At 54.9% G+C, this 23,225-nt stretch overlaps 1 protein-coding gene across 1 annotated transcript; it reads left to right on the forward strand.

Moving 5' to 3' along the window:
• The first annotated feature begins 602 nt into the window (after positions 1-602).
• On the forward strand, positions 603-4,847 carry LOC134380970 (mastin-like). Its single transcript, XM_063101070.1, has 6 exons — positions 603-715; positions 2,048-2,304; positions 3,022-3,202; positions 3,432-3,697; positions 4,447-4,592; positions 4,686-4,847. Exons 1-6 carry the CDS (start codon positions 603-605, stop codon positions 4,845-4,847), a joined length of 1,125 nt encoding a protein of 374 aa, XP_062957140.1.
• Positions 4,848-23,225: the final 18,378 nt, after the last annotated feature.

Genomic DNA, 23,225 nt, shown 5'->3' on the forward strand with positions numbered 1-23,225 from the left:
GCCGGCACGGACTCATTGGCTGACTCAGGGGTCGGTGGGGCTGGTTCCTCCTGGCTGTTCCAGGGGGGAACATGCTTCCTGCCTTTTGCAGCTCCTGAGGCGCCTGCTCCCTGGGCTTGGGGCCCCTTCCTCCCCCTGCAACTCCCGCAACATGCCAGGCCGAGTCTCCCTCAGGCTGCATCTCCCTGGTTCCCTCTCCTGCCTCCAACACTGGGCCACCTGGATGCCCCCGCGTCTCAAGGCCGGCTGATTGATTAGCTGCTTTAATTTCCCTCTGCCAGGTAACCTGACCTATTCACAGGTTTGGGGCACTCACTGGGATGTGGATATCTTTGGGGGATCGTTATTCTGCTCACCCACCCACATTTGTAACACAGACACCTCTCCCTTACAAGACGACACACGCCCACCTGGGACGTGCCCCCCCACCATCCCTCCTGAACACGACGATGTCTATAATCAGTTCAGTCGCGGCCTAACCTGGGAGGGCCCTGGGAAAGGGGGAGGGACTGTGTCCCAGAGGAGCCACAGGGTCTCACCAAGCTGTTCCCACGGGAGCCGTGAGCACACACAGTGGGCCGGTTGATCTAGACAACAGGAACATGCGGCTGGGTCAGGGCTCGCTGATGTGGAAGTGCTGTCAGGCGGTGGTGGGCGAGACCCCGAGGAGACGGAGCCCCCTCCCTCCTGGGATGGCTCCTGGGAGCGTGAAAAGGTGAGGGCCACTCCGAGAGTCGGAATGGGAGTTGCCTGCAGGTGGTGGAGGAAGGGCTTGGAAGTGGCCTGCTGGGCTGGGTATACTCAGGAGCCTAGAAACCGGCCAGAGGCCCGCGGCCAATGATGGCCCAGGGACGTCCTGTTCACCAGAGCTCTGGGGAATGCACTGGAACCACTAGATGGTGCTGGGACTCTCCTCTGATGGCCAGGGCTGAGGACAAGAGGTAGGTCACACACGAGGCTCAGTGTTGGCAGAAGGTAGCAGGACTTTGAAACCGTGGTGGCAGATGGCATCATCCAGCCTTCAGAAGCCAGGTGGGCACGATGGGAGTGGACAGCGAGGTTGGAGGGGCAGCCATGACCGCCTGACCTGCAGAGAGTTATGGAGACGGTCAACGGAGTACGAGGCCCTTAGGGGCAAAACCTCATTCCTCAGCTCATCAAGACGTCGTCCCTCTCTAGGCCCTTTGACTTCACATCTCTCAGGAGCTCACTGCTTTGCTAGCGCTGAGGATGAGCCCAGGAGGATGAACATGGGACTCAGGACCTCAGCCCCATGTTCAGAAGGCCTCGGTTTTCGCGTTCACAGCTGGTAACACTGCGCTGCCGCTGCTGCGCAGCCTCCCTGGGTATCCCCGCCTCGTCCCCTGCGTGGGAACTCGGCAGTCCCTCTGAATGACCATTACAGGGACCAGATCAGTGATCGCATGTGCTCATATTACATTTGGATTTTGAAGAGCTCGTGTTTGGTGACCACATCTCTATTCAGAAACAAGGAACAACATTGATGTCACCATGTCATTTCCTTCTCAGCAGTGTCCCGCAGCTGTCCCAGGCTCTGGCTTGCTTCCTGTTGAGGCGACTCTTAGATTTCATAACTGGGGACGTACAGATGCAGTCATGAAGCGAATCTTTGCCGTTATGGCCTCTCCTTCATTATTATGGGATGAAAGAGAGTTATCCACATCTGTGCTTTCTGTATGTACTTGCGCTTAAAACATTTATCTTCCATCTAGACACATTGAGGAACTTAATTTTAAAAGCTTTTCAGTTGATTCTGTTGGCTTTTCTGAGAAGAAAATCATTATCTGCCCATAATAATCATGAGACTTTCCCCAAGACCCTCAAGCCTCTTCTTTCTGTCTGGTAGACCAGCTTGTATGTTCAAGTGCTGTCATTGGTCGCCGGAGACTTCTGCGGCTGTGGACAGAGAGCCGCAGGGGAAATAGGACCTTTTGGTGGCCCCACAGCGCCCACACTAGCCCCTCAGAACTTATGGCCTGTCATCTACCTCATCACTCCTGAGGTCTGCACTGCTGGGTACCGCCAGCCTGGGGCTGCTGGACGGGAAGTCTGGTTCCTGTAACTGGCTTCGCATTGGGCCTGTGGCTTCTCACCGGCACCCCCGTGACTATTGGCTGTCAGGTGGGCCCTGGGAACCAGCTCCAAACCCGCATGAACTGACCCTGTCGAGGGGGCGTATCCTCAGCCTGGGGCTTCATCCAGACAAACAGGGGGCAGGAGGGGAGGCAGCCCCCTCACCCACCCAGAGCCTGGGGACCCAGGAGTTTGCAGACCTCTTCTTAGGTAGGAGGAGGAGGATGGGAACCAGTGTCACATCCACCGCCTCTTCTCTCATCATCTCAGGAGCACTGCTGGCGCTGTTCGATCATGCACATGGTACATTAGAGCAGCTGAGCAGCATGCATCAGTCTCCCAGGGCTACCGCAAACTGGAGCGCTTAAAACAACAGGAATGTATTGTCTGTCAGTGCTGAAGGCTCAGAGAAGACGCTCCATATTCTGTTCGACAGTTACCTGTTGGCCACTGCTGGCCCCGCTGAAGAAGCAGCCCCCCCACACCCTGCCCACTTCCTGGGCTGGGAGGATAAAGGGGCGGGAGGGGCCCCACGGCCCAGGGCAGAGAGACCTGGGAAGGTGAGGGTGTGTCCCTCTCGGATCCTCCCGCCCTCTCCATTCCTGAACCGTGGGGTCCGGCTCCTGGTCTCCTGACCCAGGCTCTGTCCCTCCCCTGCAGATGCTGTGGCTGCTGTTCCTGACCCTGTCTTGCCAGGGGGGCTCCGTGCCTCTGACCTCACATGAGAACTGACACTCAAGCCTGCTTTGTCCTTGTGCCTTCAGCCATGATCTCTCAAGAACCGTTCCTGGAGTAGGGGAGTGACTCCCGTATGAGGTGGCCCGGCTCACCTTGGGCCCTGGGGAGGGACTGGGCACTCAAGAGGCCGTACTGAGCTCTGCGCAGGGACACCGGGGTCCCTGACAGCTGCTCACTCTGCTTCCCCAGATTCCAGCCTGGAGACTGAGCTGGTGAGCATCGTGGGGGGGCGTGACACTCACCCCGGGACATGGCCATGGCAGATTGCTCTGTGGATCTTCAACCGAACCACTGGCGTGTGGGAGTTCCACTGTGGGGACTCCCTCATCCACCGCCAGTGGGTGCTGACTGCTGCCCACTGTGTCTCAAGGTAAGGCTCACCCTGGCAGCTGGGTGACTGACAGTGTGGGGAGGCCGTGTGGTATGTGTCGTGGCAGGTTCCTGGGCTGGGCGGCTGCAGACCTGGATTCTGGGTGGGACTCGGTCTCCCGGCGTCTCTCACTCACTGTGGAGGGGAAGTCGCGGGGCTCCGAGAGGCCGCCCCACTCCCTGCTTTCCCACCCCAGCATCTGACAACCTTCTGGTCTTCTCCCTCCCAGGGTAGTGCCTCAGGACCTCAGGGTCCAAGCAGGACAAGTGAGACTCTCCCGCTCTGACTTTCTGCCAGTGAATGCGATCGTCCCCCATCCCAAGTACAACCTCTTGCTGAAAGTGCAAGGCGGGGCAGACATAGCGCTTCTCAAACTGGCGGCCCCTGTGACGCTCTCTGACCGAGTCAATGTGGTCACCTTCCCACCAGCGAGGTTCACAGTCCCCTCAGGCACAAGGTGTTGGGTGACCGGCTGGGGTGCCATTAGGCCCACAGGTAAGGATCTGGAGGAGGGGTCAGAGTGAGAGGAGGAGACCCCAAGATCAGGTGCGGTGGGGATTTGGCAAAGTATAATAGACAGGTCTTAGTCCGGGTCCCTCCTGGGGTCTCCTGTGGGGGTGGGGGACGGGCAGCTTGAGATGTCCCCATTAAGGAGCAGAGACCAGAGTGGCAAGAGGGGAGCTGGGCTGCAGACCCTCCCTTACCCTCGCCGGGCTCAAGCCCTTGGTGCCCACCCCATTCTCGCTGCGGTCTTGAGGGGGCAGGTCCAAGACACATTAAGTGACATGCTCAAGGTCTCTGCTATCAAGTAGATAAAGTCCAATTTGACACCAGGTCTATGACTTTGCATTTCTTAGCGGGAGGCGCTTGCTCTGATTTTTTCCAATAACACTTATTTGGGCGCAAAAACAAAACAAAAAAAAACGAAAAAGAAAAACAACTACACCTCAGGTTCTCTTCGGAGCCTGGTGCCCACACAGTCACCCTAGAGATCACCAGCCCATTGGCCCAGAAAGAACCAGGAGAGTTGGGGTCTTGTATAACCCCCAGGGTACACGTAGGGGACGCCAAGCTCAGTGTGTGGTTCTAGAACCCTCTACCTGTGCTCCCAGCTGCTGGCTCGGCCCTCTGCACTTTGGGTGAAGGGGAGACACTGGCTAGGGCTAAGTGAATCCACCAGGCCAATGGGGGAGGGGCCCACGCCCCCACGATCAGCCCCACAGCTCACTCAGCTTTCCCCACAGTGCTGTTGCCCCGACCCTACCACCTGCAGGAGGTGGAAGTCCCCATCGTGGGGGACGAGTTCTGTAGGTGGAAGTACCACAAGGCCAACAAGTTTATCAAGGAAGACATGCTGTGTGCCAGGAGCCAGGGCCGGGATTCCTGCCAGGTGAGAGCCCCAGGTCTCCATCGCCCCTTACTGCAGCCCAGGCTGCAAGCACACGGGGCCCTGAGTGTTCACCCATGTCTCTTCTCTCCACAGGGTGACTCTGGGGGCCCCCTGGTCTGTAAATGGAGGGGCACCTGGCTCCAGGTGGGGGTGGTGAGTTGGGGCATCAACTGCGGTGACAGCTTTCCTGGAGTCTACACCCGAGTGACATCCTATGTGTCCTGGATCTACTTCAATGTTCATTCATCTCCCTAAGCCCCAAGTTGGGACAAGGATGCCACAGCATGAGCTGAAGACAGGCCCTCCAGGGTTAGGGGACCTCATTGCTAAGGCCTCCTCGTTGGACCGGGCACCTTCCTCCATCCCCCTGTCCCTGACAGCTCTGACACTTTCCTGCCCTCAACACCTCCCTCAGCATCGTGTCCCTTCCCTGACAGCTGAAAGAAAGAGTCAGGGACTATGCCTTGCAGAGTCTACCTGAAGTGGGGCCAGGCTGTGAGGAAGCATCCCAGGACCCCTGCCTCCTGCCCACTCTCTGTATCTCATTAAAGCGCATGAAGAACAGGCTCTGGACTGTGTGTGCTTACCTCTGGGTATGGCCAAAACGGCCAGTGGGTGGGACCTTCATGGTGGGGGTACCCAGGTTACCAAAGGTGGACAGTGGGGGGACAGGCAACTGTGACTGCAGCCAGGCAGAGGGCAGGGTGGGCCGGCTCTCTTGGCTGGGGGAGGAAGAGTGTCCTGCCTGGGATGGAGGGTTGCTCCCAGGACTGGGGGGCTTCAGTTCTAGGCCTCCCCCCTCCCTTCCTCAACTCCCCTCAACTCGAGATCCCTCCCTCATGAAATTTACTGTATATTTGAGGGACAAAAATTTGAGCAAACAGTTGCAAACCAGTGTGTGGTGCTGTTTTGGGTGACCTGGACGTGGCGGAGTAGAAGCAGGAAGCATCAGTTCTCCTTCTGATCACTGCCCATTCTGACCCGGTGCTACTAATCTCCATTCTCCAATCTGGCCAAGATCTCTGGATAAATAAAGTACAGTCTCATGTCTAGTGGTGAAAAGTCCATCTGATCCAACCCCACACCTCAGTCTTTCATTCCCTCTTGAGCCTCCCTGACACAGGTGGGAGTGGCCGTGGGGGAGACAGGCCCTGTCATCCCTTCCCCAAATCCCTCCACTGTCTCTGCCCCTGGCTTCTCTTTGGTTGGAGGCAGCAGAGAGCAGAGATGAAGAGGCAGACATTCTTCCTGGACAGATGCCGCTCTCACAAGCACTGGCACCCTCTGCTGGAGGAGGACTGTGCTGCGTCTTTCTCTCAATACCCTGCAAACCCCACTGCTCTTTGGGATGGGTGTGCTGAGGCTGTGGGGATTCAGAAAGCTCTCCTGGTGCCTTCTGTTCCTACTTAAATTTGAGGTCCAGTTCTGGGGGCACTGGGAAAGTGAGAAGTCAGCCGTGAAGCCCCTTGTCCACGTGTGGCAATGTGTACATTCCTGGTGAATTAGGATCCCTGGAGACTTGTTGGTGCACACAGGGGTCTGGGTTAGAAGCCACAGGTGCCCTTGGGGTCTGGCTCTAGGTGGATGGCCCTGTTTTCTGCGGGGGCCAGTGGCTGCTTCTCCTTCCGGTGTCCCTGTGTGTTCAGGAACCAAAATCTGGGTTCCTTGGGGAGGCTCTCCACTGGGAAAATGAGGCCAGAGACTCAGCAGGAAGGTGCCATTCTACAGAGGGGCACCCTCAGGGGTCCTCCTGGCACAGGGAGAGTGGAGGGGGCTGCATGCGTGGCTCACGTGTGCTGCCATCTCGTGCTGGGAGTTGCCAGATGACCACGGTGGAACCCGTGTGGATCTAGTGCACCTTGAACTGAGTCTCGTGAAATTAAAAATCCCTTTGTAGTCACTGGAAGGGGCCTTCCTCCATTACTGAGGGGTGCAATCAAAATGTTGGCGTTTTCAGCATTAAACAGGAGAGTCTGAGGAGCCCAAGGGGCCTGGGCCCCCAGTAGAGGGGGAATGGACCTTGGGTCTGTCCAGTTGCGGGCACTCTGACTGTGACCTGGTGTTTAAGGAATACTGGGGTCTTGGGGCTACTAGCCATCTGGAGACAGAATTGGATGACAGCACAGAGTTGCACTTGGTGGTCCCGAGAGAGGAGTGCCCAGGGCTGAGCCCGGTGCTGAACATGTGGCTCCGCCTCTGTTCCCGACAGACTGGGCTCAGCCTGCCCTCTCGCACTAAACAAATGGCTTGAAAGTCCAAAAGTTGGTGCAAGGACTGGAGGGTTTATTCAGATTACTGGAACTCAACTCAATGTCTAACCAAGCAAACAAACAAAGAGAAGGGAGGAGCAATGAGGTCTCATTTGTCCTAGTCCCGATTGGTGGAGCCAACCTATTCTGCTGAGACACTAATTGATAAAGCAGCTGTCCCCACCATTGTTGGCACAAAGAAGAAAAGTACTGACTTGATTTGAATCAGAGAAACAAAGCCCAGCCAGGAGCCCTCCAGGATGCACCTACATAGTAGTGGATACAGTCCAACCAAACAGCAGGAGAGGGCTCAGAAGATCAGAGAAGGCAAAGAGAATAAAGCATTGCCTTGTCAGAATTTAGGCCAGAGGCACCAGGAGAAACTTACCAGCAGCAGAGACATGGGAGCATAATAGTCCCAGTGGCCACTTGCCTCTTGCAGCTAGAGTCTTCTCTGGTGCCCAAAGCTTTCTGGCTTTCGCCAGTAACTGAATTAGGCTCTTGGATTCCAAAGTCAGAGAAATGAATAATGAACCCAGCCATAAAGCAAGCAATGCTTTATTAAGAGGGGAGATAGACTTATGCACAGCAGGTAGCTACAGTAAAGCTAGACCTCCAAGGGGAGCTGTTCAGGGTCTTTTATATGGAAAGGAGTTAAGGGGTGCAGGCCAGCGTCACTGGGGGTGGTCCATTCTGTTCTTCCTGATTGTGTCATGGGTGCGTGCTCAGTAGGTCTGAGTCACCCGCATTCTCCCGAGTGCTCTCCTGACTGAGCCCTGCCCTGCTATCATGTATGCCCAGCTGTGTCCTGCCCTCCTGTAATGACTAAACGGACCCGGAACTTTTCTCACCTAAATGCAAGTTAACCATATAAGTTCGGGCCGGCCCGTGGCTCACTCGGGAGAGTGCGGTGCTGATAACCATATAAGTTCACCCCTTTACCTCAGTGTAAAAAACCTGAAGTATAACAATATAAAAGAGGCCACCCTGCTGCATTTGGGGCTCAGCCTTTGTGACACGAGTCCGCTGAGTCACTGCCGGCATCAATAAATTCTGCTTCCTGCTACAAGACTTGGTGTCGTGCCTCTCCTTGAGAGTTTGCTGTAACTCAGTTGTAACACGCTATAACGCACTATAACAGGTGTACGATGGCGGTGGTGTTCGTCATTGTCACTCCATGGTGGTCATTGTAGCAGTCATCTTGAAGATTTGTGAGCAGGTGAGAAATCCTAAAGGACCCTTACGGTAACTTAATTTTTACAATTATAGTAAACAAGCCTTGGGGAGGGGTTTTACAACTCAGTGAATATCTGTTTCCTCTCTTATCTCAGTCTATTTTATCACGGTGGGCCATGGGGTAATCATTTGCCCTGGGGATCTCACGATTGAGGAGTGGAAAAGTAACATGGTGTCCTCTGCAGGGAAAATGGAGTCAGTTTGTTTCACAGGCCTAGCCTTGCTCTGTCTCACCTCCCCGAGGAGATGGGCGTGAGGGGGGCACCACAGGCTGCCAGAGCTGGCACTCCTGGGCACGCAGACCCAGGCCAGAACGGTGCCCTGTATCTCCCCTGCTGCCCTTGGTGAGGGGTGGTGGCACGCTTCTGTGCCCCCCAGAGCTGAGCATGAGGACACCGAGGATTCCAACTGTCCAGCCTGTGTTCCAGGATTGGGCTTGAGGGATTCCTGGAAGACAAAAGTCAAGTACGCTTGTGTGCATGCATGTGTGTATGCATGCACACATGTATGCGTGTGTGCACATGCGTTTGCATATATGTCTGTGCATGCATGTATATGTGTGGGTGTGCGCATGTGCATGCACGTGTGCATCCCCGTTTGCACTTGTTGGCTTCAAGAACGCTTAGCTTTCTTTAGGTGTTCAGATGCTGGTGAGTCATGAATTGCGTCAAGCCCCGTTGGAGACGGGGCCCCCTGAGCACTCATATCTCGGCGGCTGCATGTGCCCCGCCCCCTCCTCACCCCCAACCCGCACCCCTAGTGCTGTGCAGGCTTCACCTCCACACCCAACCCACCCGGTGCACTGTCTTTCCCGCTAGCAGGGGCTCTGACAAGCGTGGGTCCGTTGGTGAAATCAAGCGTCCTTTGGTTCCCCTTGAGTCTGGAGGTAGTGTAGAACACAGGATAGTCCCGCTGGCCACTTGCCCACCCTTGGCCTGCTGCCATCTGAGGGACCAGCCTGCACAGCCTTGGGGTCAGGGGCCCTGGGGATGGGGAGAGGGACCAGGTCACCTGCTGTGCCACAGAGAGGTGCACCATCCTGGGGTTGGGGGGTTGGATTGATGGATCGACTCCATGTCCTTGTTGTCAAGTTTCTCAGTCTCCCACACACACACCCCGCATCCCGCCACTCTGCCCAGCTCCAAACTCAACTCCTTTCCCAAACTCACCTTGTGCTCCCATGGAATTGTTTGCAGAGCCGCCTCCCCAGGGCTCCTCCCCCATCCAACTGTGGCCCAGCTCCCGCCCCTTTGGCTCAGCTGGGAGGTCAGGGCTGGGCAACGCAGGGCACCTGGGCTTGGAGTAAAGGTCTAGGAGTGGGTGTGGTCGCCTCTTGTCCCTTCTGACCTCCTTTTGCGACACGGAGCCCCGGGGCGGGGCAGAGGTGCGTCTGGACATCTTCCCTTTCTCAGAGCTAAGCAAGAAACACCACAGTCCTTTATGTTTTAGAAAGGAGATTCTATCTAAGTCCATGTCCCTTCCCTCAAGGTGGAAAAATACACCTCTATCACTATTGGGGTCTCCCCACCTGCCTTAGTGTCCCAGGGTTGCCACAACCAGGTACCTCAAGCCAGGGGGCTTCAAGCAACAAAAACCCATTCTTTCATAGTTCTGGAGGCCACAAGTCCAAAATCAAGGTGTCAGCAGGGCAGTACCCCTTGTGGAACCTGTAGGGGAGGGTCCTTCCTGCCTCTTCTGAAGTCCTCAGCTCACAGATGCCTCACTCCGCACTCTGCCTGCCTTGTCACACAGCTGTCCCTGTCTCTACCTCCGGTCTCCTCCTCTCATAAGGACACCTGTCATACTCCAGTGTGACTTCAACTAATTACATCTGCAGTGACCCTGTTTCCAAATAAGGTCACATTCCGAGGCTCCAGAGTTCATGAATTTGGGGGGACCCTATTCATCCCAGTACAGCGCTCACTCCAGGGCAGTGCGAAGGCCCTGGCACTCTTAGGCACAGAAAGCACTTGACAGGCCTCCATGTCTTTTGAGAGAAGCCCACTCCCCAAACCCCTCGGAGTGCAGGGCTGGCCAGGGTCTGAGCGTCCAGCCTCACTGGGGCCCCTCCTGTCTCCCACGTCCTGCTGTGAAGCAGCCACAGATGCCACACTCCCTGGTGGACCCAGTGTTCCCCCTCCTAGTGCTGAGATCGCTAGTCCCCCACGTCCCTGCCATCTTCTCTCTAATAGTCACACGCTCCCCTTTCCACCTCCTTGGGGACGTTTAGTGAAATCTCATTTATTTCAGGGTTTTGCAAAAGAGGGAAAAAGATGTTGTGTTCAAGCAGCCCTCCCTGTGGCCCTGTGAGTGTCCCCGAGGAAGGGGATGTGCAAGGATCTCTCTGAGCCCCAGTAACATGGATGGTGGCTTCAGTGTGTTTCTGGGTGATGCTTCCATCCAGGGTGTAGCCGGACTTTGCCGGGGCCGTGGGGGCCTGAACATCACTGTGCTCTCTATGCCTCTGTGCCCAGCCCTGGACTTTCCCTCTGGAGGCCTGTTGGGGTGGGAGGGGGTCTGCGAAGGTTCTGGGGTAGTCTGGAGAGGTTATTTGTCATGACTGATGTGTCGGCTTCGTCGTGTGCTTGGAAGGCGACCTGTTATGGGATTCCTAAGAGAGGAACTCCTACCGCTCAGGAACCAGAAAAGGCCAAAGAATCGCTTTCCCAAGCACCCTGTGACATGTGACCTGGGCTCAGCATGCCACCGGGAAGCACCACCCAGGCTGGGAGTTGGGAGCCCTGAACACAGAGCAGGCGGTGGGAGGAGGGGGAGGGGAATCCTGGCAGGTGATGGCAGAGGAGGCCGACACCAGGATCCCGGGAGCAGTAGGGTAGTGGCTGTGGTGACAGTGGTGGGCAGGAGCTCCAAGACCCAGGTCCTCCCAGGGACGGGCTTGGGGTCCCGCTGCAGCTGAAGACCCCCGGGTGGGGTGTAAAGTCTCTGGTGACTCAGATAGGCCAGGGGCTCCCCGGGGGCCCGTCTGAGGCTTTGCTGGGCCAGGCTCACAGCCCCGCTTCCCTGGACAATCCTGCCTCCTCACCCTCCCTTCCGTGGCTATCGCTCTCCAATCAATACCCCCCGCCCACCGAGCTCCCTCTCAGCGTGTGGCCACCGCACCTACGGTCAGGGCCGGCTCCAGCGTGACACAGCCCGGGATGCGCTGGGCCCCGCGAGGAAGCGGGGGACAGTTTATCGATGGAGGCTCCCGGGGGACAGTTTATCGATGGAGGCTCCCGAGGTACGGTTTAGCTCAGACGCCGGGGGCCCTTAGAGGCACCGAAAAGCTGTGGCCGCGCCGAGTGACGGTGAGGCGTCAGACTCACACGCCAGGTGGTGGAGGAAGGGGCTCAGGCTCAGGGCCAGGTAGGAGGGAGGGGGGGCCCTGAAATGCCAGAGGGCGGCACTGGCAGAGTCACCTGAAACGCAGCTTGTGTTTCGCCTGCGGGATGATCCCCGGGGCCGGAGAGGGGCGGGCGGCAGCGGAGGGAGCCCGAATTCCTCGGCTCCTCATCGTGGGAGGACGCACATAACACACCGTCTACCTTCAAGTCCAGCGGCACCGAGCACGTCCACACTGCCGTGCGACCGTCACCACCGCGCACCTTCAGAACTTCTTCACCCTCCCAAACAGAAACCCTGCACGACCTAATAACGGCTCCCTCCCCGGCCCCGCAACCGCTGATCTGCTTCCTGTCTCTGTCTGTCCCAGACACGTCAGACACATGGAATCGAATGATCTGTGACGGTGTGTGTCTGGCTCTGTCGCCCAGCACGTTTCCGGGGCTCGCCCATGTCGTGGCGTGTGTCTGGCTCCACTCCTTGTCGTGGCCGAGTAACGTTCCCCTGTACGGGTGGCCCACGTCAGTGCACTCTGTCATCTGTTGTTGGACCCTGGGTCGTGCCCACCTCCTGGCTACTGTGAGTAATGCCGCCACGGACACGGTGCACAAGTATCTGTCTGAGTCCCTGTTTTCAGTTCTCTCGGGTATCCACCCAGGGGTGGCATAGCTGGATCTTTTCATAATTCTGTGGTCAGCTTTTCCAGGGAGAATCCATGTGCGCGGAGCCTAACTGTGCACCGGGAACCAGCCTCAGATGACAGAGTCTTAGTTGGTTCAGCCTGCTACAACAAAATGCCATGAACTGGGTATCTGATAAGCAACAGACATGTATTTCTCGCAGTTCTGGGGGCTGGAAAGGCACAGGTTCGGTGTCTGGTGCGGCCACATCCTGGTCCACAGACGGCGCCTTCTCTCTGTGTTCTCACCGGGTGTCAGGGGTGACGAGCTCCCTTGGGCCCATCTTACAAGAGTGTTAATCGTACTTACGAGGGCTCCACCTGATCACCTCCCAGAGGCCCCACCTTGGTGGGGAGGATTTCAACACATGAATCTGGGGGACACAAACATTCAGACCACAGCAGGCAGGTTCCTGGACACCCAGGACGCGGGGCATCTACCCTCTGCCAGACCGACGGGCAATTCTCACATTCCCTCTGGGCTGTCGCCGTAACTTGGGGGGGTGGACCTCGGTCCACCTGCAGGTGAGTGAAGCTGGGAGCGAGAGGCTGGGGCCTGCAATGACCTCAGCGTGTGCAGGTGCCGAGTCCACCGGGCTCACACGTGCGCTCTCCCTGGCACCATGCATTTCCTCAGGAGGAACCTTCATCCACACCTTTCCCAGGAAAAAGGTTCCTGGAAGAAAACTCTCCTCGGTTGTCCTGTCCTCAGGCCAGTGGAGTCCCGTGATGGGCATCTAGACTGTTAGATGTTATGTGGTCAGACTCCAATCACCGTGAATGTGGGGAAACTGAGTCACAGGGTCTAGTGTAGCTGGTTCTAGACCCCAGGGTCAGGGCCCGAAGTTGGAGGCGTCCTGTGTTCTCTGCTGAAGGTCTGGGGAGACCCAGTGTCGAGTGGAATGGGAACTGGGCAGGGCTCAGCCCCTGGCTCTCACTTAGCCCCTCTCCACAGCACCGCTGCCCCGCCCTGCCCCCTACAAGAAGGGGAGGTCCCCATGGGGGGAATGAGGATTGTGACCAGCGGTATTCAAACATCTCCTTACACTAACCGGATCATCAAGGGTCACATGCTATATGCTGGGTGTGAGGGCTGGGATTCCTGCCAGGTGAGACCCCAGACCCACCCTGTCTCCTCTGCCCCTCCTACTCCAAGAAATTGGGAATCGGTAGCTCCATTGCAGTGGGGCACATGGAGATGACTGCTGAGTTCCGCATCTTCCCAGAGGACCACTCTGGGGCCCCGTGCTCTACACTTGGAATTGTGTCTGAGTCCAGGTGTGAGTGGTGAGCTGGGACGATGTCTATGGTCATCACAACTACATGTCCTGGATCTACCTGCACATCCCTCGATCCCCCAGACCTTAGATGGGGCTGGGCTGGGGTCTGCGTGATGGGGGAGGTCCCCAGTCTTTCCTGTTGACAGCCCCCGCTGCTTCCCCAGTTCCAAACTCGTCCTCCCAAACCTCGTCACCCTCCACACTGCTGAGACCCTCGTGCCGTCCTGGCCCTGAGTCTGCTGGTCTTCTCTGACCTCTGGGAGGAAGAGGCTCTGAGTGCTGGTGTCTCTTGAAAGTGGGGTCGCGTATTGCTCTGTTTTCTGTTGGTTTTAACAGAATACTTGAAACTGGATAATTTATAAAGAAACAAAATTTAGTTGTAAAATTGTTGAAGGCTGGGAAGGTCAAGATGGAGCGACCCGCCTGCTGAGGGCTCCTTGCAGGTGGGACTCTCTGCAGAGTCCTGAGGCAGCACAGGGTGTCCCGTGGTGGGAGGTCTCAGTGTGCTGACTTGCTCACTCTCTCTCCTTATAAAGCCAACAGTCTACTCCCCCGATAACCCACTAATCCGCGGATGGATTAATCCATCCACAAGGGCACAGTCCTCATGATCCAATCACCTCCTAAAGGCCCACCTTCTAATATCACGGTCCGATCTCCCACCCTCTAAACACTGTTCCGATGGGGCTCAAGTCTCAACATGAGATTTGGAGGGGACGTTCAAACCACAGCGGGTGGGAGTGCAGTTGGTGGCCCAGGGCCCATGGCCACCCGCTCACTCTCTGTTTCCCACTGAACTGTGGAAAATTCAGCTTCAGCCCGGGACTGAGGATTGCGGTGCAGACTCACTGAGGCGTTGACTGAGGGAGCTGTGGGGCCTCCTGGAGGGTCCCTGGGTTCAGGCGTCTCAGGCTGAGTCCAGAGCGGAGGGTTGGGTCCCCATGTCTGGGAGTGGGGAGGTTTTCCTGCTGACTCTGGAGACTTCCCTTTCTGGTGTCAGAATCCCAATTCTGTATTTAGACTGTCCAGTCTGACCTACACCACAACTCCCATTGCTCATTCTGTGTTCAGCCTCTCCCCTGCCTGGGCACCTGGGCTCAGACAGCCCCAGCAGTAAACAGAGACGTGGTCAGTCTTTCCTGTCCTTTGTCCTCTCCTCTCCCTGCTGCTCCTGGTTGCTCTGGGCTGAGGGCGAGGACAGCGTGGAGGTGGAGGCAGCTGGGGCGTCCCACTGGACGATGCCCTCGAGGACTCTGGGGCCAGCAGCCTACGCGGATATTTCTTGGGCACCTTCGCAAGTTCTCCTGGGACCTCTGCCACCCCTCAGTGTCCTCCAGCTGACTCGTTCATGGATGGAGTGAGCAGAATGGCTTGGGGTGTTTGACTGAGTGATGGTTTACTCTAAACCACAGGGAGGACGTGCACTGACAGCGCCGTGTATTGGGCTCATGAGCTGCTTGGTGGGCGGGTGCAGGCGCATTATTTCGTTCTGGGGTCAAGTATTTCATAAACGTCAGCAGACTCACATCACCTCCTGCCAGTTGTCTGCTGGGTGTGGTGTCTTTTCCCATGTGTGTCTGGAGATGGCAGTGAGTTTGCTCTGATAGAGCCCCCAGCTGACCATGATTCAGGACCCACAGCCCCAAGCCAGGACCCCGTGTCGTGGGGCTCTAGGGAGCTTGGGGAAGGGACACTTGATGTACTTCCAGGTGTGTCAGCCCTGCCAGTTTGGGCAGAGCTGCGAGAGAGGATGATGGAGGGTCAAGCCTGTTCAGGGCGGGCTGGCCCAGTCAAGCCCTTTCACACACTCCGATTTCTCTCCCTGAGGCTGAAGGCACAGTCTGGGGAAGGGCGGTCCACCCTGGGACCTACGGGTCCTGCCTCACCCTCCTGCCCCCGCCCGCCAAGCGGCGTCTGTGGGCTCTGGAGTCCTGGAGAGTTCAGGCTCCAGGGGAGAGTGAGGTCCACTCTCAAGAAATTAGGGGCTGACTCTACTCTCCTCCCATCCCCACCCTTTGTCCGGGGTTGGGGGGAGCCTGTCTAGTGGGAGGAAGGCTCCCCGGGTCCTGCCCAGGGTCACTGCGCATGAGGACGGAGGGGGGCACTGTGAGGGAGTGTTCTTGGGGCCAGGGCTGTGACCGGGGTGGGGGTTGTGCAGTGCGGAGCTGTCCCCCTGCTGAAGCGTGTGCACACAGAAGCACGACAGGCTTCCATGGCTCACGCCTCTCTGGGCAGTCCCCAAACAGAGCCACAGAATGAGACCCTCACCAATCTTCAAGGGTCCCTGTGGGCACCTTGGAATTACAAGGCAAGACCCCATTAGATTCTAAAGGACCCTGTAATCGCTGAGGGGCCAGCCTCAGACACAGCTGGGACGATGGGTGGAGACCACCACCCTCAGGGGTGAGAGGGGCTTAACAGCGTGATGCCCCAGAAAACTGTGGTTCCCTGGAGGGAAAATGCACGGTGATTCTGGGTCCCCAAGGGTGGGAGCCGGAAACCACTCCACACAGCACTCCTGGGGGTCCAGTCCCCAAGCTGAGAAGGCACAGCAGGGACACCCTCGTCTGTCCTAGAGCTGAGTAAGAGGGACAGCGCATTGGGTACCTGTTCCAGGAGCCGGTCTGTGTTTTATGCCATGGTATCCACCTGCTGCCCACCTGCCCATGGGAGGACCTGATGGAGGAGCCCTGGTGACCCACGGTCCCTCCTGGTGCCCACAGGGGGGCTGGCGAGCACTGACATAAGGCAGGAGGAAGAGGTGGGGACGCCAAGCTCCCATCCCTCCCAGCCCTGGACAGGTGCCCAACTGGACACCGTGTGGTCTCCATCCTGAGCTGAGCTGCTCAACCTCAGTTCTGACGTTCCAAGGACCTTCTTAGATTCTGTGAAAACTGTGCGGTGCCTGTGCGTTTTTGCATGTGCCTGTTTTCCTGCATGCATATGCACACGTGTGCACTTGTCATATATGTCCCTGGCTTCCCTCCGTCGTTCAGAGAGGGCAGGCGTGTGCCCAGGCCACACATTCAGACCATGCCGGTCTCACACTGGAAAAATCCAGACATGCCTCTGCCCCAGGCTGCAGGTCTCCTCACCAAAGATGTCTCCATTAGGAGCTGAGGATCCTGTCTGCGCATCTGGGCTTGCATCCAGCTGCACCTGTGACAAGTCCCACTGGGCTTCTACAGGCACTTGGCCGAAGGCTGTGTCTGGTCCCTCCTGCTTAGAAGCCCGAGATTTGGGCGGAGGCCAAACTCGGCCCTGGGGTCTTTGGGGTTGCCGTTTGAGGAGCCAACTTGAGAGGAAATGGAACACGGCAGCCTGCTGTCCCTCCTGAGGTTGGGCGCTGGGAGGTTTTAGCCCTTATCCTAGACTGAATCAGCCTCGGAACATCCCCCCACCTACTGGGGATGAGGGTCCTGCTTCAGCTGTGAATCCACGTAGGTTGGAGACAGGACGCCTGCGTCTGGGAATGCGTAGTGTTCACAGTCACCCATAGTGCGAGGGATGGGCAGAGGTGGACACAATATTGCAGATATTAGAATTACCAAGCAAGCCTTTAAGGCAGCTTTTATAACTGTGCCCAAGGATGTAAAGGAAAATACACTCACAATTGGTGTGAAGAAATCTCAGCAAAGAAAAAAAAAATAGGAAAAGGGACCAGAGGACCCACTCATTTAAAAAAAAAAAAAAAAGCCTTTCTTCTCTTTTTCCTCAGATTGGAAACTTCCAATTGATTTCTCTTCCTTTTTGCTGGTCTCCCCTTTGCCAAATCCATTCTGCTGTTAAGTCCATCTTGTGAATTTAAGATTTCAGAGATTATATTTTCATCTCTGTTTTTTCAATCTAATGTTTTCAATGATAAGTCGATACAGTTTAATTTTTATTAAAGGCTGTGTTTAATGACTAAATTGAAAATTCCTGAAGATTAACAATTGGCTTCTGTGAGTTGATATGGGGAGGCTGCTGGCTACCCTGACTGGGTCCAGCAGCACCTCCGTCCCCAACCCCTTCGGCCCCACCTTCTTGACCCTTCTTGTGTACCTGAGGGTCAGAGGAGGTGGAGATTTGCCCCAAACCATGCAGCCAGGCTGTGGGCACACCCAGGTGCTCACAGCCTCCCCGGGCCTCCGCTCCACCCCCTTGCCTGTGTCTTCTTCTCATTCACGAATCCGAACAGCAAACGTGTCCCTGGACTTTAATAGAAACACCCAGACCGATGGTCTGAGCAGTGCTGAGCAGGGTGTCCAGAGGAAGGGAGGTGTCAGGTAGGAAATAAATCCATCTGGGTCTGGCCACTGGATGGAGGGCACGTGTCACTGGTCACTTATGGGCTCCACCTGGGGGATGTTTCCCTGGGGGTGGGAAACAGCTGGACAGTCTGCTGGTTGTGTTGGGGGATGGAGAGAGGGCTTGGGGAGACACTCGGGGTGTGTATGCCCCATCTCTGCTTTTCTGGGGCTGGTCTCTCACTGACCCCAAACTCTCCATTTTAACTGGCCCTGAAGGCCAGGGCAGGGTGCTGAAGACCTGACTGAGGAGAAAGACCAGGCTCTCACTCTACATCCCGAGTCGAGTCGAGCACTGGGGTCCTCTCCCTGTATCTTGGGCTGCATTGGCCTCACGGCATTGGGGCTCCTTGGCTCAGTGATGGGCAATGTGGGCTAGAACAGGGGGCCTGGGGCTGGGGCTCAGGCTGGGTAGCGCCCATGGTGACCTCTTGTCTAATTAATCTGTGTTTGCAGCACTGTGTTTGGGCAGGGCTGAGGAGAGCACTGGGTGAGGCTGAGGGCCGCTGAGGGTGGGTCTCCACCAGGGGACACAGCACAGAGTCTAGTGTCTTCTCTTGGATGAGCAGGACATGTGTCACCACTCTGTTCTTCGTGTCATGTAAAATCGGAGTACAAACTGGTGGAAAATTCAACCCAGTGTTTCTAGGGGTTCTCCCGCTCACCCAGCACACTTTGAACGAGTCCTAGGCAGAGCAGAACCTTTCAGAACGTGCGTCGAGTCTGCAGTCCACCCCAGCTGCTCTGATGTGCCCTTGTCCACGCCCACGTGGATGTCTGAAGCCCATGGCTTGAGGGGTTTACTTCCATGCCCTGGGGGCATAAGACTCTTCTGGAGGTCTGGTTTCCTCCACCTTAATCCAGGCATCACAGGGCGGCTTCTGGTCCTTGGAGAGAAGACAGGTGTCCTCATCCCCAGGTGTAAGCCTCTGGTCCTCAACAACTACGTCCTATTGTCCTAAGGACAGTTGGTGACCTCAAAGAGAAAGAGGGAAGGGAGATGAGAGATGGAAGCTCCATGTTCTGGGGTTTGAGAATGGGGGTCTTTAAAACAATCTCCTAGGTGTTTTAAAGCCTGATCTCAATAAATGACTGAAAGACAATTAGAATTAGCACCGGCTGCACCGAGGGGAGAAGCTGCATGTTCTGCACAGGCCTTATTCCAGGTGGAGAGCTGTCAAGCTTCAGATGGGGAAACTGAGGCTCTGAGGGAGATGTCGCAGCTCTGCGGTGCTAACTTAGCACCTGGGCTAATGATCCTAGTGAAGCTTAACCCAGTGTGGACACTGCGCAGTTAGATTAATCTGCCGCATCGAGTGGGAGGACACGTGGACGCACCATGGCTTTGTAATAAGTCCCTACATCAAGTAGTGGGAGTCCTCCCTCTCCGTCCCTCGGAAATGTCCCTGATGTTCATGGCCCCTTACTGTTCTGTATTACTTGTAGAAAATCTCATCAAAGTCGATGAGAAACATTCTGTTGGGATTTACATTGTAATCACATTGAATCTATAGGTCACTTTGAGAAATATTAACATCTCCATGATATGTAGTCCTTCTATCCAAGTCCATGGTTTATCTCTCCATTAATTTAGGTCTCTTTTGTTTTATAGGGGATGCAAAAATATATCCTAATAGTACATCCAGGTTCATAGCAGCAGCATTCACAATAGCTAAAAGGTGGAAGCAACACGTGTCCATGGACAGATAGGTGGATAAACAAAATACGGTATGCACACAAAATGGAACATAATTCAGTCTTCAAAAGGAGGGAAATTCTGACACATGCTACCACAACATTTTGGAGTTTTAAGAATTCTTTATATATTCCAGATACAAATACTTTATGTTTTGCAAATATTTTCTCCCTGTCTGTAACTTTGTTTTTATTTTCTTAAGAGTGTTATTTTATATATGTTATTTTTATTTTTTAAATATTTATTTATCTATTTTTTGGTCAACAGGGTGATGTGGGGATATAAACCCTTGATCTTGGTATGTAAAAAAATATTTATATATGTGATTGATTATTACTTTAAAAACTTTATATTTTTAAAAAATTTTTTTATTTTGAAATTCACTTGTATATATTTTGGGTACAGTGTGTTATTTCAGTACATGCCTATACTGCACAATGATAGCATAGTTTTGTACACACTAGTCCACTGATAAGAGTAAATCTTTAATTTTGATGAAATCCGATTAACAAAACAATTTTAAAAAACGAATCGTGCTATCTTTTGGCTAATATTTACCTGTAACATCTTTCCCATCCTTTTACTTTCAAACTTTTCCCTCTCGTGTAAACACTATGTATCTGGATTTGTTTTTTATATGCACCTTTAATATTTGTATTAAAATATTGAGGGAGTGCTGAATTCACTCCTTTGTATTTATCAGAGTCATTGATGGACAGGTTCCTACCATCTTAATTTACTATTTTTATGCAGTTCAACTATTTCTATGTTTCTTTTTCTCCCTTTCTTACCTTTCTTCTAGAATAGATATCTGCGTGTAACCTCCACAAGATAAGAAGTTTATCAGCCTCTCACATCTCCTGGTCTCTTCTCTTCCTCCAAAACCATCACACTGATATCATCTAAACTGTTCTTTCTGGGTTATTGTGGATATATTTTCTCTCTCTCTCTCTCTTTTTTTTTTTTTTTGGTGTTATCTATTTTTAAAAGATAGCAGCAATTTTTACCATGATGTTTGATATCCTTTGCTGAGCACATCTCTTGCAACATTTTCTGTAAATTTCTTTCCTTGTACTTAAGACTTTATCTAGCTCTCTGCTCTCTGCTTCTACCATCTTCAAAAAAAAAAGAGAGAGACTTTATCTAAACTGTATCAAAGGATGTCACAAGTTTGAGACCCGCTGTGTCTGAGAATATGTTTATATTACTGTCATCCTCGAGCGGGAGTTTGCTCAGGTCAAGTGTCGCAGGTTCTAGATAATTTTCTTCCCTGCTTTCAGATATTACTTCATTGTTAACTTGTATCTACTGTTGCATTTGATAAATCTGATACAACCTGACCTGTGTTTTTTCAAGTGATCTGTGATTTCTTAAAATATTAAATAAAGACAGGATCCAACCCTCAGCCCACTCACACTGGTTGCGGCCCCGCCTCTCTTCTGAATGCCTCACGCAGTCTTATCTTAGATCTTGCCAGGAGCAGACCCTGCAGCAAGGACTCAGGTGTGAGTTGTGTTTTGGGAGGTGTGTGTGCCGAAGGAGGGAGCTCGTGGCAGGGAAGGGTTGGTAGCCAGTGATGTGCCCTGGGAAGCTGTTTCCACCGTGTCCCACCGTGGGTAGCTGGAGCTTGATTCTGCCTGGGAAGTCGAGCCAGAGGAACGTGCTCTGGCTTTCTCCCTCGTGAGGAGCTAGGGAGCCAGGACATTTCTCTACCAGCTCCTGTCGATCATTGAAACTCCCAGGAAATTCCATCCCTCTGTGTGCGAGATCAGAAGTGGTCTAGGGATGCAGGGGCTGGGCCTGGGAGTGGAGCCCCCTGCACCAACAGACTCAGGCTGAGGGACTATGGCGGGGGGGGGGGGGGGGGTTGTGCTGGCATTTGATCAGGCACCAAATGCTCTTTCTCCCATCCTGGCGTGTGGTTTCCGAGCAACAAGATCCTGACGTTGCCAGGATTCCACGATGGTTCCAAGGGATCACATTTGTCTGGTCTTGGGGTGCGTTTGATGAGGAGCAGAGTTTAGCGTTGGTTCCTGTAGTCTGAATGGGATTTATGCCGGAGAACAAGGAGCTGAGATCATTTCTGGTGGAGCAAACACTGAGTGGGGAGGTGGAACAGGAGAGAGCTTGGAGGGGCAGTGGCATTCGGATCAGAGGGGCTGTGAAGTCCACCTGAAGGGTCTTGAGCTTTGTCCTGTGGTCAGTGGTTCTGAACCAGAAGGATGTGTCAGAAATACTGAGGGAGCTTTGGGGAAAACAGACGTACCTGTTCACAGAAGGTGCCACCAATAAGCACGGGAACTGGCTGCTTTCCTCGCTCACCGGGAAGTGCTGCTGAAAACATCCGCCAGGGGCCGTGTGTGCTCCTTAGACTGGCACTGAAAAGCTCGATGCTACCTAGTGTTGGGAGGACCCAGAGGGTGACGCTCTCAGAGCTGAGGCAGGAGGGAGACGGGGCCGGCCACTCCACAGTGCCAGCCGGCAGTGACTTGTGCCCGCTCTGGAGCCAATCCGTGCCCACCCTCCTGTGTGTACTACAGGAGCACGGATCGGCTGATGCTTGGTTTAGATGAAAATGCTGTGATGTTTGTGGTGGCAAGAATCTGGAAGTCGTGGTGTATCCCTACCACGGTCCACTCGGCAATAGGTAAAATGCACAAACCAGCGACATGAGCATCAATATGGATCGGTGCAAAATGTTAGCTTTGATGAAAAATGTGATATTATGCATAGTGGAATGACAGCTGAGTCCCTTTGCCATTGTGAGTCCCCTGTAGCAAGGAAGTGGCCTTCTATCCCTGCAAGTGGGTGGACAATGGGGGTCAGCGTCCGTCCCCTGGAGAGCCGTGGTCAGCCTTTTAGTGTCTGAGGCCCAAAAAGAAGAGCAGTTGCCTGGGTGGGCGGGGGTTGATGGATCTGGGTCCGTGGGGGTGACATGGTGTTCCTGGGGGCTGTCAATTCAGCCATGAAGCTGTTTCCTCATTGGAGCCCGCATGCTGTGGCCTGTTATCATGGTGACACGTGTGGCAGGGCACTGACATGCCCTTGGCCTGTAGCATCTAGGGGTCTCCCTCGACGGGAAACCCGTGACTCAGTGGATGGCCTTAGTGGACAGAAGCAGGGGCCGGAGCCACCTGTGGGACGTGGGAGGGGGCTCCAGGGAGACCTTGATCAGTCTCTAAGTGACCCCCAACTTCACGCCCAAACCTGGCTCTGCAGACCAGAGGAGGGTGCTGAGGCCTCCATGGAGAGGAGAACAGGCCCTGCTCTCTGTCCAGAGCTCCGACCGCAGGGGGAGTCTCCTCAGCTCCGCTGTGACGCAACCTGGGCTTGGGCCGGGGCCTGGGTCAGAGACAGTTGTTGGGCAACTCCCGCCCTTGACCACGATCTGACCCCTTCCTGCAATGCTGTGTGTGGGGCCCAGGGGAGCTCTGGCAGTAGCGGAGGCCGGCAGAGAGGGGGTCTCCAGGAGGGAACACGGCCTGGGCTGAGGATCCTGGACACACAGTTTCACAGCATCCTGAGCACCCTGGACCTGGGGAGCACATGAGGCCCTGACTGTCCCTCCCTTGGGTGAGCAAGGAATGCCACACACTCTACGTGAATTAAAGCAAAGTACAGCTTGGGGGAAATTAGACCTCAGTGTTTGGGGCTTTAACTCCTAACTGGGCACTGTACAGGGGTCTCTGGCAGGGTAAAACATGGAAAAAATCCCCTAAGATATTATTCTACCTAGTTCCTCCTGACATGCTCAGCCACATGCCCCCGCCCCCTCCCCAGGGCTGCCTTCCCAGGGGCTGCCATAACCGAGCACAGGGCCTGGGGGCTTAAACAACAGCCATGCGTTCACATGGCCCTGGAG

This window comes from Cynocephalus volans, chromosome 6 (assembly GCF_027409185.1).
Source record: "Cynocephalus volans isolate mCynVol1 chromosome 6, mCynVol1.pri, whole genome shotgun sequence".
Lineage (NCBI taxonomy): Eukaryota > Metazoa > Chordata > Mammalia > Dermoptera > Cynocephalidae > Cynocephalus > Cynocephalus volans.